Genomic DNA, 15,701 nt, shown 5'->3' on the forward strand with positions numbered 1-15,701 from the left:
AACTGGAACATTTATTAAATTATTGCAAGATAATGGCAATAAGTATAGCAATATTACAGAAAGGTCAGAGATAAAAAGAAATGACAGGAAGATTCACTGATGGAACTATTAAATGTGTTAATTTATTACAAATAAAAATCACTAACTTGTCACTAACTAACTAAAAACTTGTTGAATATGTTTTACTTTAATAGGAGATGCTGTAATCATGAGCTACTTTAATATAACACCTCTTAAAACTGGCAATAACAACCATTTGGACTCAAGTCAGAGTGTGCAGAGTCAGAGGAGGTGTAACAGAGTAGCAAGCTAATTACAACACAGAAAATAATAAAGTCAAGGTTAAGGCTAGTGACCCAGACCACACATATTGGTGCTGAAAGCCCTGGTGATTACAATTTGTACCAACAATTTTGATCCTGAAATTGAAAGTATAATTTTTAAATTTGCAAATGACAACAAATTTGAATCAGGAATAGAAGGAAGTATTTAAATAAAATACAAAAAGGAATTAATTTTTTGCAGATGGATGAGCAATGGAAAATAGTTTCAAGATAAATAAAATTTGAAGCAGTGGATTTGGCAGGAAGGAGAAAGAGGATTTATGGTGCTTGGATAATAGGACTTAGTAATAACATAAAAGACCCCAAGGGATGTAGGTATTAAACACACAAACCACTTAAAGTAACAATGCAGGTTAATTGGGCCATTAAAAAAGGAAACAAAGAATTGAGATTGATTCCTAGAAAAGAAGCGCAGCAACCGCATTGACTTTTTATGAATCCTCAGTTACACCACATTTGAAGTTCTAAAAGCGGTAATAATATGATAAAGAAAACTTAACAATATAGAACAAAAAGCAAAATAGATTCACAAGGATGATAGGACCATAAGATAGAAGAGCAGAATTAAGCCATGTAGTCCATCCATTCTGCTCCTCCATTTCATCATGGCCAATCCAATTGTCCTCTCAGCTCCAATGTCCTGCCTTTTCCCCGCATCCCCTCATGTCCTGACTAATCAAGAATCTATTACCCTCTACCTTAAATAAAGACTTGGCCTCCACAGCTGCCTGCGGCAAAGAATTTCACAGATGCACTATTCTCTAGTTAAAGAGATTCCTCCTCATCTCAGTTCTAAAAGGATGCCCCTCTATTCTGAGGCTGTGTCCTCTGGCCTTAGAGTCTCCCACCACAGGATTATATCGTCTCCACGTCCACTGTGTCAAGGCCTTTCACCATTCGACAGGTTTCAATGTCACTCCTCATTCTTCCAAGTTCAAGTGAATACAGATCCAGATATCAAACACTCTTCATATGATAATTTTGACAGATGGAGATTGAAGGGAAATGTGAGGTTATCCATCTTTGCAGAAAGAGTGTAAAAGAGAGAAAGCAGATGAGTGACTAAATGGAAAGTGATCACAAAAAATCTGTGAAATAGAAGATGAAATAGAGATGGGATGAAGGTATAACAAGTAATTAGGAAAAGTAATTGACTGATTTGTTTTATTACAAAGGAGATGGAATGTATAAGGTGAGAAATGTTACAGCTGTACAGGACAGTGATAGACCCTCACCTGCATATTTCCGTACAATTGTGGTATGATTAATTGACGCAAATATACTAGTTATGAAAGTGAAGAAAAAAGACAAGATTTCATTAGGTTGATTCTAGGCCAATAGGATTGCCTTACAGCACAAAGCTGCACGGATTTCAATTCAATTCAAATTTAATTGTCATTCAACCATACATGAATACTCATGAATACAGCCAAACAAGACAGCATTACTGTGGGGTCAAGGTGCAAAACGCAGTACCAACAGTCACACACAGCACAAAGCGCACATAGCACTTATAAGATAGAAAGATCCAGCCACTCTTAGCACTACCAATTCTGCAGACCACCGCAATAGAGCTTGTCTTCTGCCAAGTGAACACTGGGGGCAGCACCGACTCCAGTGGACACCACGCCACACCAACCCCAGTGGAGCGCACTGACTCTGACACCTCTCTCGCCTGGTGGCTGTAAACACTTGAGGCATAACCCTCGCACAAACAAGATAGCAAATGAACATTGGATATCAGTAATACAATCGTGTGAAGTATATATGTATATAATCCAGACTGTTCTGCTGAGGAAATACTGGGGGGAGGGGGAAAAACAGCACCAACTCCAGCCCCCAGTGGAGTGTACCAGCTCTGATGCCTTTCCCCTCACGGCTCCAAACAAGCAACCCCATGACTTGAGGCCCCGAGTCCCACTGAATGCCACAGAAATCTGCAATTGACCACAATACAGCTCATCTTCCACCAAGCGAACACTGGGGGGAGGGCAGCACCGACTACAGCCTGGATGCCACACCAGACTGCCCTCAGTGGAGTGCGCCAGCTATGATGCCTCTCCTTTGGTGACTGTAAACAGTTGACACTGTGGCTTGAGGCCTTGTCCTCACCATGACCAAGGCCATGCAGCAACCACGCCATCAGACTGCCAATAAATCACCAAACTGAACTTCCAGCATACCACATTAACAATGTCCAAAAAGGACCTTGCAATCACAAGAAAAAGGACCAAGATGGTCACTAGCCGTTAGGCTGTAAGCTTCCTTCGACTCAAGCAGCAGCAGGCTGCACAGCTCCTTCATTTTCTCCAGCAGCAAGCAACTCACTGATGGGAGTAGTTCAAGCTGTTAATGTTCAGCAGGATCTTGCAATCATTAAAAATACATTGGAATATGACAGTAGCACCTCTTGTTGACCCCTTAGAAGCTGCTACAATTGGACACGCCGCCAGAATCAGAGTATTGAAAAATAAAAGTTAATCTGTGAAATACAAGCTTCTGATGGGTTTGGCAGGTACACGCTGAGAAGATATTTCCTCTTCTTGAGTGATCTAGAATGAGGGGGCACATTTGAAGACCATGTGGTTAGCCATTTAAGAGGTGAGGAGATATTTCTGTCAGAGGACTGTGAAACATTGAAGCTCCTCACCCAAGAATTACTGAATACATTTAAGATCAAAATGGGTAGATATTAGTCTGTTGATGGAGTCCAAGGTTACGGGAAACAGACAGGGAAGTGGAACTGAGGGCGAGATTAGATCATTAATCATTTTACTGAATTGGACATCAGACTGTAAAAACTAAGTGACCCACCTGGTATTGTGCTCTTCTTAACAAATGGCTTGAGAGCATGAATGAATGAATTGATCATCTGATACAGGGATTCCCAACCTGGTGTCCACAGATTCCTCTCCCCCCTCAGTTAGTGACAGGGGTCTATGCATAAATAAAGTTGGTAACCCCTGCTCTAATAGAAGCTGCGTGCTTCTAAAAGTTGGTTCTTTTGATGTAAGTGGGGCCAAATTTTTATGATATTCCATGCTTAGTGCAATCAACTATGCAGACTTGTGGAACTGAAAAATGGACGTCATAACACTAAGATGGTCTCCAATGATTTCAGCAAGTTTTTTTTATTATCTATTTTGACTGATTTATGGAGAATTGGATTTTAATGCAAACCTTATTCATTCATTATTCCTTGTGACTACAAATGGACTAAGATACACCTGATGAAGAAATCTGAAGAAATAATTAGAAAGAACTGAAAGCAAAAGAAGAGGAGGCAAATGATGAATTTGTTCCTACCGTTCTTATGGCTATAGGTATTCCAGATTCATCAACTGGGCCAATTCCTGCATAATGTGGTGCCTTAATTACAGTTACTTTCTTTTCCTCTTCTGATGTTCTATAAACTGGCTCTATGCTCATTATATCTGCACCAGGAGACTTGCTTTGCTGAGATATACTTAGGTTTTCTGTGGGGAAAGAAAAAAATGAAGTAATGTAAGAAACAAATCCTTTACACTCTCAATTAGATGCATCTTTTAGTGATGCAGTAAACCAAACAAACTTTTCCCATTGTCCGGTTCACTAGAGGATGCTTGTCTTTTCCTGCTTCAATTACCTTAGCTTAAAATTACCAGGAAAATTCTTGCTTCTCGTAAAATTTGAAAATGAATTTAATATCCATTTCATAATTATTGCAGCAAAACTAGCTCAAATTCAATTTCATCTTGGGATTCAAATTGAAACTCTGGAAGTATCCATTCACTGCATCTGCTGTTGTCTCATTCTTTCTAGCACTTCCCTAGCACGTTAAGATAAACATATTTATTTTGATATATACTGAAATGGGGGGTGGTGTTACTATATTTCACTTAATTGACAGGTGTTTAGCATTTTCAGATTTTGCCCTCAATTAAGCTATCTGGATTTCTATTCTCATGAATACTTGAAATATGGATCAAAGGAAACTATCCAGTCATAGTCTTTCTGGAAAAAGATGGACCACACAGTATATGCACATAAGAAGATTGTGATAAATGTGGATGGTTTCTTGTTGAATGAGGACTCAACTATTGCTATGAATATGGCATGCCAAAGACCTGTTTTTGGGTTCTGTGATTCTAAAGCCTCAAAAGGCTTTATAGTCAGACTCCATAGCCAGAGTGAAAAATTCTAATAGCCCAACATACTTAATGTGCTGTGATCTTCTCCAATGTCATAAAGAAACAAGGAAACAATGTAAAAGAGACTGATTCCATATTCCCTTGGAGAAGGCCATTTGACTCATCGAACCGTGTTAGCTGTGAGGATACCCCTTCTGTCCTGTAAGCCCACTTGGTTCCCTGTAATCTTCTCTCTTATACATGCCTATTAACCTTTACACCAGCTCCATCCCAAGGATTCTTTTACCAGCTACCTGAACTAGAAAAAAGTTAAAGCACATAATTCACATAATAACCAGAATGCCTTCAGGTCATGAAGTCCTACAGCACAGAAGGCCTGTTGGCACTCCAAGGCCACACCAACCCTCAAGATGTGAAAATCATCCTGCAAAATGGATTTTCAAACTATTAAAATGAATGGAGAAGTACTCCATTAATCTCCGTGGTACCTTTACAATCACGCTGGAGGACTGAGCTATCTGACAAACAACATCTCTGCCATCAACATCATTCCAAATAAGCATTGGGATGTGAGAGGGAACTGTTGCCCAGAAGGAGAACCATGCTGTCACAGGGAGTAAAAACTGCACATAGACAAGACTGGGGATCAAGATTGAATCTGGATGCTGGAGCTTTGAGACAACTGCACTACCTACAGCACAACTATGTCTCCTGCCTATGCAAACAAATAGAGCCACAGAACTGCAGTCCCAATGTCAAACTGCAATTAATGTCAATGTTATTGTAGCCCATCTTCCAGCAACGTCTGCTCTTTCCATAATACCTTAATCCCATGGACAATGGCGTGTCAACAGATATTTAATAAATATTTTAAAGAATACTCTTCAATATTCAATTTTATTGAAATACAGATCTGATATAAATTCAACTATTTCTTTATTACAATACCACTTTATTGTGCTACTGAGATCAAACTGTATTGACTACAGCCACATTTTTGCATTCAAGACAAATGAACAATGCAGGTTATTGTTCTGAAATAATGGCCACGTTTTGAAGATTATTCATTATTTCACCATGTAAACATTGCAGAGAAAAGGCTTACCCATTGTTCTGCTGTGCTGCATTACACCAATGCTTGGATTTACTGAAGATAATGAAGTGTAGGCTGATGACGGAGAGAAAGGTCTTTGCAAATAACTCATAGGACTGCTTCTGTCAGCAGCAGAATTCCCATTGACTGTCATCTGTGTGTGGAGTGAAAACAAATCAGCCTGTGGTTAACAGCTAGCAATGTATTCGTACACCTTTGTAATCAAAGTGATAAAGACTGTATTCCAGAAAAGGCAACAGTAGTGATGTGATTAGTATCCACAGAAAAGTACACAGGTCAAAGTGAGTATTGAGTGTTAGCCAATCAGTAAAATTGCTCAGGCAATACATGGCGAAGACTTCTACTCTACCCATAAGCATTCCTAGTTCCACAGAGATACTTTCACACAGAATTACAATTTTCCAGGCAGTTATAGCATTTCTGTCACACGCTGCCACCTCTGCTCCCATCTCCCTCAATATAGTTTTATTTCAATTGCATTTCCGATTCTGACAATACTAGCAACAGTTATGCCAAAATGAAGGAAGATTAGTTACACCGAAAACAAAATTAAATTTTTTTCTTGACATTTCATACAGTCAGTCCTTCCACATCTACTGAAAGAAACTTGGGTTAGACTGGGATAAATAATGACACTTGATAAAATAAGCAACACACACAAAATGCTGGAGGAACTCAGCAAGCCAGGCAGCATGTAAGGAAAAGAGTACAGTTAATGTATCGGGCTGAGACCCTTCATCAGGTCATTCGACTAAACACGACATCTTGATATTTTCATGGGTACCTGGTTTAACTTGTAAGATTTCATAGAGTTGTACAGCACAGAAATAGGCCCTTTGGCCCACCACATCCATGCTGACTTTCTTGTCCATCTATACCTATCCCATTTGACCACATAGTACCCTTCTATGACTTGCCTGTTTAAATGTCAACGCTCCACTAAACTTTTCATCTGATCTATATCTTTCTATAGCTATAGACACTTACTCATTATCCACAACACCACCAACTTTTGTGTCATCCACAAACTTATACCCTATAGTCATATCCAAAATGTAAAATATCAACATTAAAGGCCCTATTACCAATCATTCCAGTACACCGCTCATCACAATATTCCAATCAACCACTATCCTCTGCCTCCCATCACCAAGTCAATTCGTTAATTCACATTGGATTCCATGTGCATTAACCTTCTAGATTAGTCTTTCATGTGGACTCTTGTCAAATGCCTTACTAAAATCCATATAGTAATGTGTACAGCACTAGTATCACTCTTTTTAATTATCTCCTTAAAAAGCTCACTCAGATTAATCAGGTAGGATTTTCTCACACAAAGCCAAGCTATTTTTAATCCATCACTGCCACTAACCTCATAGCTCCCTTAACCCACACTGCTTGTTTCTACCTTCTACCCAAGATCCACAAACCTGTCTGTCCAGAAAAGCCTATTGTTTCTGTCTACTCCTGCTCCACTAATCTCACCTCCACATACATTGACACCATTCTATCCCCCTTAGTTCAGTCCCTTCCCACCTCCATCCACGTCACTTCTCATAGTCTCAGTCTCAACAACTTTCATTTCCCTTCTTTTGACTGCTCATTTTCACCATGGATGTCCAGTCCCTATACACTTCTATCCCCCATCAAGAAGGCCTTAAAGCTCTCTGCTTCTTTCTTGACAACAGACCCAGCAGTTCCCCTCCACCACCATCCACTGACTCCTGACAGAACTGGTTCTCATCCTCAACAATTTCTCTTTCGGCTCCTCCTATTTTCTCCAAACTCAGGGTTTAACCATGGCACCCACATGGGCCCCAGCAATGTCTGTCTTTTTGATGGCTATATGGAACAGTCCATGTTCCAAGCCTTCCCTGGGAAAGCTCCCCAACTCTTGTGTGCTACATTGACGGCTACATTGGTGCTGCTTCATGCACCCACGCTGTGCTCATCAGTTTAATTAACTTTGCTTCCAACTTCAACCCTGTCCGTAAATTCACTTGGTCCATTTCTGACACCATTGTCTACTTTCTCTATCTCTCTGTCTCCATCTCTGGAAACAAACTGTCAACCAACATATTTTATAAACCCATCAATTCCCATGACTATCTTGACTATACCTGTTCCCACCCCATCTCCTGTAAAAATGCAATTCCCCTTTTTCAGTTCCGTCATCGCTGCCGTATCTATTCCCAGGATAAGGCTTTCTTTCCAGGACATCAGAAATGTCCTCCTCCTTTAAATAACAGGGTTTTCTTTTCTCCACCATTGATGATGCCCGCACCCCCTTCGCCATTTCCTGGATATCTGTGTTCAGCCCATCTTCCCGTTGTCTCAACAGTGATAAGAGTTGAAAGGTTCAATCTGAAACTTGTCTTCTCCAGACAGCCATATAAACAGAAAACCATATTAGTTGACAGAAAGACATCAATCCACCCCCACATGAAAATAAACAAAAACTCACGAACTCCAAGCACACCCAACCCCTCCCTTGCACAAAAACTAACAGATCACCCAAACGCCAATCCGCAACAATGAATGGGGAGAACACGGAAAAAAACACAGAAGTAGAAGAGGCCAATATGAACTAGTTACTTTCAACTCCAGTCCAATCCATAAAGCTCAGAGTTTTGATAACATCTAGAGTAATGGGACCCAGCAGCCCCTCCGACGTCAGCGATGTCAACCAGTGGCCCCGTCGACAGCAGCGATTCCTCCAAGAACCACTCACTCTCCTCTACATTTGCCTTGAAGGTTCAATCTTCCTTGGTGCTTTAATCAGCAAGAAACATAGTCAATCACGGTCCTTCATCTTGTCTCTGAGCTTCTCCTCAGGGTAGCTCGTGCTCGTATTTATCTCCTGGAGTTTTCTCGAGGACAGCAGAGTGCTAGCTCACTTGATCAAACTCACAGACCCCAACAGTTTAAAAAACAAAACTAAGGGAGAAAGAATGAATGAAAGAAGGAGAAAAGCTGAAACGATTGACTATCTGGAAGATGTTGGCTGAGGAATCCTTGTTTGCTGGCACCATCTTGACCGGAAGTTACATCATGAGTTCCTCATCCTTACCTACTGCCTCATGAGCCTCCACATACAACATTTCATTCTCTGCAGCTTCCGCCATCTTCAGTGGGACCTTATCACCAGACACATTTTAATCTCCTCACCCCTTTCTCCACTCTCCGCAAGGATTGTTACTTCCATGATTCCCTTGCCCATTCATCCCTCCCCACTAATCTTCTTCCTTGCACTAAACCCTGCAAGCAATAGAAGTGCTACACCTGCCCATACACGTCCTCTCTCACCTCCATTAGGGCCCCAACCAGTCCTTCCAAGTGAGGCAACACTTCAACTTGAATCTGTTGGGGTCATCTACTATATCTCATGCTCCCACTGCAGCCTACTCTACATTGTTGAGATCCAAGATAAACTGAGTGACTGCTTTGTCAAGCACCTCTGCTCGATTGCAAAAACACAGATTTCCCCAGTGACCAACCGTTTTAATTCCGATCCCCATACCCACTCCAACGTGTCAGTCCACTGCCTCCTCTTCTGCTACAATGTGGCCACTCTCAGGTTGGAGGAACAACACCTAGTTCTGTCTGGGTAGCCCCCAACTGATGGCATGAAAATCGATTTCAACAACTTTCAGTAATTTTTTTCTGTCCCCCTTCCTTTTCTTTTATTGCCCAATTTGGCCTCTTGCTACTTCTCCTCACCTGCCTATCACCTCCCCCAGTGCCCCTCCTCCTTCCCTTTCTCCCATTGTCCACTCTCCTCTCTTATCATTTTCTTTCTTCTCTAGCCTTTGCCACCCATCATCTCCTTCTTCCTTCTTCATCCCCACCACCCCCATCAGTCACCTGGCTTCATTTATCACCTTGCTCTCCCCTCTCTTTCTTACTCTGGCATCTTCTCTTTACTTCTCCAGTCCCCATAAAGTGTATAGGTCAAAAATGTCAACTGTTTGTTCATTTCCATTGATGCTGCCTGCCCTGCTGAGTTCCTCCAGCATTTTGTGTATCTATATTTAATTAGACCCTGCTTTCCAAATTCACATCAAATCCTATCCCTTGGGATTTTTTCTAATATTTTCCTTACCACTGACGCATGGCTCACCAGTCTGTAGTTATTTTGCTTATCTATGCAGCCCTTCTTCAATAAATTCCCCAGTCTGCTGGTACCTTGCCTGTGGCTAATGGAAATAAAAAAATCTGTATTTGGGCCTCAGCTGTCTCTTCCCTTGATTCCCATAGCAACCTGGTATAGATCTCACCCTGCCCTGGGAATTTATCAAACCTCACGCACCCTATGGTATTTAATACTCCTCTCAATACTGACCTAATCCAGATTATTAACACACTGCCTCTTAAACTCGATATCTTCTACATCCTTCTCAAGACAAATACAGATGAAAAATATTCATTTAGGACCTTGTGCACATCTACTCCTCGATTATCCCTGTTATTCCTAAGAATACCACTATTTCCTTGGCAACCCTCTTGCTTCTGATATATTTATAGATCACCTCGATATTATCTGTAAAATTACTCAACAAGGATATTTCATAGCCCACTTTTGGCCTCCTAATTTCTCCAATGAATGTCATTCCTAATGACTAACAAATGCAAGAGTCATTGTGCCACACAGTATAACAACAGGCTCTTCAGCCCAACCCAATCAATGCCAGCAAAAAAATATCCAAAGAATGGCAGTTCTTGGGCAAAAATGCATTGTAAATGAGAGGAGTCAGAGGAGAATGTCCAGACCAGTTCAAGCTGACAGGAAGGTGAAAGTAACTCAAATAACTATGTATAGTGGTTTCTGTAGTTTACCATGTTAGCAAAATTGCTTGACTTTAACCTAACTCATAGAATTAGTGTTAAACTCTTTTCCTTGGCCCTCTGAAGGCAGTAATTCAAGATAGGGTACAAAATGAGGAAGTCCTAATTTATGTGGGCATTTATCCTCTGATGCCAACCCAAGTTGCTTCACCAGGAACACAGAGAAAGGGAAGAAGGGGTTTGGGCAAAAAGGTCTGGTGTCAATGAACTATTAAGGAACAAGCCGGGATGGCAACCAAAGAGAAAGGTTAGAAGATAAGAAAGATATTGCCGGATATGATCATCTTACCTTACAAAATTAAGTCAGCAACTGGGTTTAGCTATAAATGACAATTCAAACAGCAGAAGGAACATACAGGAAAGTACCAGCATAACATGGTGCATAATTATTATGTAGTGTGATCACAAGGACAATTATAAACATGTTGAAAGTCAGGTAATGCAGATGAGCAGGATTTGGATGACAGGTGAATTGGAATTAGTGAAGAAAAGACCCAGGATGCAAAACTTTGTTTTGATGGGAATACTACATCGGATTAACAGACACTTGAAGATAACCGTGTACAAAGGATAAATGAAGCAGTTCAAGCTGCAATTGCAATAATGTTCTTTAAGATAACAATTAAAGCCATCTTCACACTTAAGCTATAAATAATTGAGACAACTAATTAAGTTCCAAGGTTTCTGCAAATGGGAAAAAATGTTAACTACATTGAAAACCGTCATTAATGAAACAAAAAATATTATGTACCAGACGATGCCCTGAGGAGCGTGTACAAGATGAAGCATTAGACTCTTGTAACATGTCCTTTGATTGATTCCTTGCATTGATTGCAGCAGATACAGCTGGGAGTCCAGGTTCTGTAGCATGAGCACTTGGTGGAGTAATCTGAATGGAAAGGGAGGCTGTGTGTCTCTCAGACTCTGTCCTATCTCCAGGAAAAAGTGAATGCGGTGAGGTTTTTGCATCAATGTTAGCCTTGGGTGACTGTGCTGCACTGGGGGAATTAGCATCCTGATCCTCCAAGGTTAGTTTGACGGCAGTGGCTTTACGGTCCAAGGATTGGTCTTGGCTTGCCAGCAGTGAAGGGTCAGCAGAGGGGCTCTCAGCTACTTTGTCAGTTAAGGTCTGGGGAGAGGGTGATAGCTGTGCAAAAGGGGAAATTGCATTAGAGTGCTGAGACAGAGGTGATGAACTCCATGTGTACTCTTCCTTATTACTCACATGGGTAACATTAGAGGTTATTTGCAGGCTAGGTAAATGAAGGGATTGACTAGGTTGTACATGGTGACTGTCAAGACTTGTTAGTTGACGCCAGTTAAAGCTTCCCTTTCGGGGTGGTGGAGAAGGAACCTTTCAAAGATAACCACACAGCAGGAAGGTCAGAAACCATATGAAAAGAAAAAAAAAACAAATATGGGACACATGAGCACATAAAACCATAAGCATCACCTGACTAACATCTTAAAAGCATATTTAAAGTGATTCACTTGTAAACTTCCTGTTCAATGCTTACACAATTAAAAACTGCTTTATTAATTTAATTAAACATTTATAAAACATCCCAGGTAAGCAAGGTCTATGTTGTAGAGTCATAGAGTAATACAGTACGGAAACAGGCTCTTCATCCAACTGGTCTATGACCACCACAGCATCCTCCATGCTAGTTCCAGTTTCTGCTTTTGAATATCCTCCCCACCAACCCCCACATGTACTTATTCAAATGCCCCTTAGATGTTGCAATTATACCTGCCTTTCCCACTTCCTCTGGCAGCTCATTACAGGTACTCACAATGCTCTGTGTAAAGAAGTTACCCCCACAGATTTCTTTTAAATCTTTTCCCTCTTGTATCTGTACACTCTAGTTTTCAACACCCCAACCATATCCTTCATGATTGTATAAAGTCACCCCTGTGCTCTAGAGAATAAATATCTAATGTGGCAAACCTCTCCCTATAACTCAGGCCCTCTAGTCCAGGGAGCACTCTCATAAATGTCTTTGTATCCTCCCCATTTAACAATGTCTTTCTAATAACAGGGTGACAAAACTGTACACGATACTGTACAAAGTTAAAGGGCAAATAGAAAATATTATCTGCCTATTAATTCAAAAATAGTTATTTGAGGGATTAACCTAAAGTACATATTTTTCATGATTTTACATACACACAACAAATGCTGTATCCTAGTTTCTTCCTGACCAGCATTCTGCTTACCCGTACGATCCACTTCAACAAACATTTTCCAGTTATAATTCCTAAACATGGACATTAAACATTAGCTGAAACATTGTTTATTTTAAATGTTTATCCAATAGGTATAAACATTTTTATTTGCTTAATTTTCATATCATTTGTCAAAATGGTACACTGGTATTTTTCTAGCTCCTGTTTTAAAGTCTTTCGGACCATTTAGAATAATTATAATAGGTAAACAAACTTGCTGGTTTTTCATTTGAGCAATCCAGTCAGTCCCTTTTCCCAGCTCTTTTACAGTAGCCAATATGTTCCTTGAATTTATATAAGTGAGTTCCTAAACCTTTGACCAATGTGAATAGTTTATTTTCACTCACTTAGCTGAACAGAAGACACACTGTTTTTATTAAAACAGAATGTGCTACTGAATCTGTCTCCTCCCATGGTTCTCATCACCAAAAAAAAATCTTCAGCCAATTAATTTCACTGCATACAGTTACCAAGAAATAGCTGAGAGTGCACTGGTTCTAGCAAGGACAGCAACCTATATGTAGTAATAATACATTTGCACTATCCAGAAACCTAACCAAGTTATTTTTAGTACAATTACAACACTGGCACCTACCCTATTTGTCCTGCCTATGAAAACAGGAAAAATCCAAATCAGCTAATAACCATCAAGTCAATATACTCTCAATAATCTGCCATGTGGAGGAAGCCACTGACAACAGTGATGTTATGTCACACTTCCTCACCAAAGATCTGCTAACCAAGGGTGGAAATGGCCAATACAAATGGGCATTATATTAAAGTGAATAGAAGAAAGTATGGGGGGACATCTGTGGTAAGCTTTTAAAAAAACACAGAGACTGATGGGTGCATGGAACTCCCTGCTAAGGATGGTGGTAGAAGCAGATATATTAGGGAGTCAATTGTAAAACCTAGAGCTAGAAAAGACATCACAGATGGGGTATCATGTGGTGACTGTTCATTTCCTCATGTCCTAAAGCCTTTAAAATATCTACAAGGTACGTCAAGAGTCTGATGGAATATTTTCAGCTTGCCTGAATGGCTGATTCTCTAACAATTCACAAATGGTGCAACATTTCCTGGACAAACATGACGACTTGTTTAACACCCATTCACCTCCAATTATGCATCAGGGTTGCAACATGTTCCAGCTATAAAATATATTGCACTTCTCTACTTAGACTGGTCCATATATGGAATATGATGTCAGAGGAAATGTTTGAGGCAGGTTCAACAACATTTAAAAGACATCAGGATAATTACATGGATGGTAACCTCTGATTTAGAGGGATATGGGCTCAATGTGTCATGTAAGACTGGATTTGTGGGTACCACGGTTGGCATAGATGAGTTGGGCCAAAAGGTCTGTTTCCATGCTGGAGAAGGGCATTAAGTACATGCAAAGATTACCATGTGCAGACTCCCCTCCAGGTCTCAAACCATCTTTATTTTAAGTAATATTGCTGGTCCTTCATCATTGCTTGATCCCTGAAATTCCTCAACTACACTCTAGAAGCAACTTCACCAGAAGGGCTCCAGCAGTTTAAGAGAGTGGTTCTCAGCTACTTTCTTGAGGGCATCACTGATGGCATTAAATACTGCTCTTACCCGTAACTCTCAAATGCCCAGTACAGAATGTTATCACCAGCCCAAAAGACATCTCTTCCTTTAATAAATTGTATTCTTTCCCTTTATTCCTGAACATCTAGTGGAATGCAGCTCTAGGTGTAACATTCAACTGCCAGTTATTTTTAAAGAGTTCTAGCTTGGAGTTCAAAAAGGATATTCAACTACAGTGGGGTGGGGGGGGGGGGGGGAGTGTGGTTACCATCAAAATTGAATTTAAACTTTCCTTCAACTATTCCACAAGCTCCCTGTAAGAGTCATCACATAATAAATCAGGTTGAAATCTCTGCTCCTGAGCTTCAGCAGTTAATGTGAATAACTCAACTCCCAACAGGATTACTCAAGGAAGTGACCTTATAAGATCAGTTTTAGGAATCCATTTCTAGATTACTGGGTTTTTGTCCAATACTTTAAAAGTATTGCCATTTTCCAAATGATAGCTCACAGTAAGAGTCCACTGATACATAGGTTTTAACCCTGCCATCAAGGTAACAGATATTTATATTTGGTGAAATAAACTGAGATGCTACAATACCTGCCCTTTGCAAAGCATGGTTCAAAACCCAGGCACTAAGAGAAAGCGAGATCAGACTGAGAGTGATCCGAACAATGTCATCACACTGCAGAGAAGCTCTGCCCCCAGGGAGGATGTTAACAGCTGGCTTGGCAGTAAACAGCACTCCCCCCACCCCACAGTGTCTTTTGTTGCACTCACGTGGCTGGTTTCATTCACCTGATGTGGAGGTGTCTTCCTCTCGGGAAACGAAAGGTTTGGCCTGACACTGCGGAAACCTTTTGCCGCCAGTGACGAACTGTACGTTTCACCATTTACTGTGCTTCTGAAGCCATCATTAATGTTATAAGATCTCCAGACATCTGCAGAAAACAACAATTCTATTCAAAAATGTTAAGTTCCCCTGAATTCCCTCAGCTGCAGGTGACCAGTGAGCCAATGGACGTTATGCATTGTGGCTAATTTCCACCTTCACCCAGCAATGCAGAGAACAGGAATAGTAGATACCTGAATCAAGCACAAAAACATAAATCTTCCCGTCGCACTTACTCCTCAGAAACAAAATGGGGTTACAAACTAGAGAGTGACACCTCCATCACTGATCGTTATAAAGGGAAGATAGGGTTTGCTTTTAGCCCTTGTGGAGTTGCTAGCTATTCTTGACAATCATATGGTGTTGACAAGACTGAATGGCACAACACAAGAGCTGAAAGCAACCATTATCTTCCTTTTTATGTGAAGGAGAAGGGAAACCTCTCCTCCAGTGTAAACCAATTTTCGATATTCTTGGAATATTGTGTCCAGTTCTGGTCACCTTAGATGTAGAAACATTAGAGAGGGTGCAGAGGAGATGGACCAGGGTGCAGCTGGATTATGACAATAGGTTGTGTGAGCTAGGATTT

General features: G+C 40.6%; 1 protein-coding gene across 2 annotated transcripts in view; it reads right to left on the reverse strand.

Annotated features, from left to right (window-relative positions):
• The window catches only part of sorbs2b (sorbin and SH3 domain containing 2b), a 452,225-nt gene that overhangs the window by 122,220 nt on the left and 314,304 nt on the right, over nucleotides 1-15,701 (reverse strand). The window contains exons 7-10 of one of the 2 annotated variants that reach the window (XM_073048156.1): nucleotides 15,001-15,161; nucleotides 11,185-11,787; nucleotides 5,580-5,721; nucleotides 3,651-3,820 (exon numbers count right to left, since the gene is read on the reverse strand). In XM_073048156.1, the coding sequence (XP_072904257.1) occupies nucleotides 3,651-3,820; nucleotides 5,580-5,721; nucleotides 11,185-11,787; nucleotides 15,001-15,161 (1,076 nt within the window). The remainder of the gene's footprint in view (nucleotides 1-3,650; nucleotides 3,821-5,579; nucleotides 5,722-11,184; nucleotides 11,788-15,000; nucleotides 15,162-15,701) is intronic. The other variant, XM_073048157.1, reaches the window with a different exon arrangement.

Source organism: Hemitrygon akajei, chromosome 6 (assembly GCF_048418815.1).
Source record: "Hemitrygon akajei chromosome 6, sHemAka1.3, whole genome shotgun sequence".
Taxonomy (NCBI): Eukaryota; Metazoa; Chordata; class Chondrichthyes; order Myliobatiformes; family Dasyatidae; genus Hemitrygon; species Hemitrygon akajei.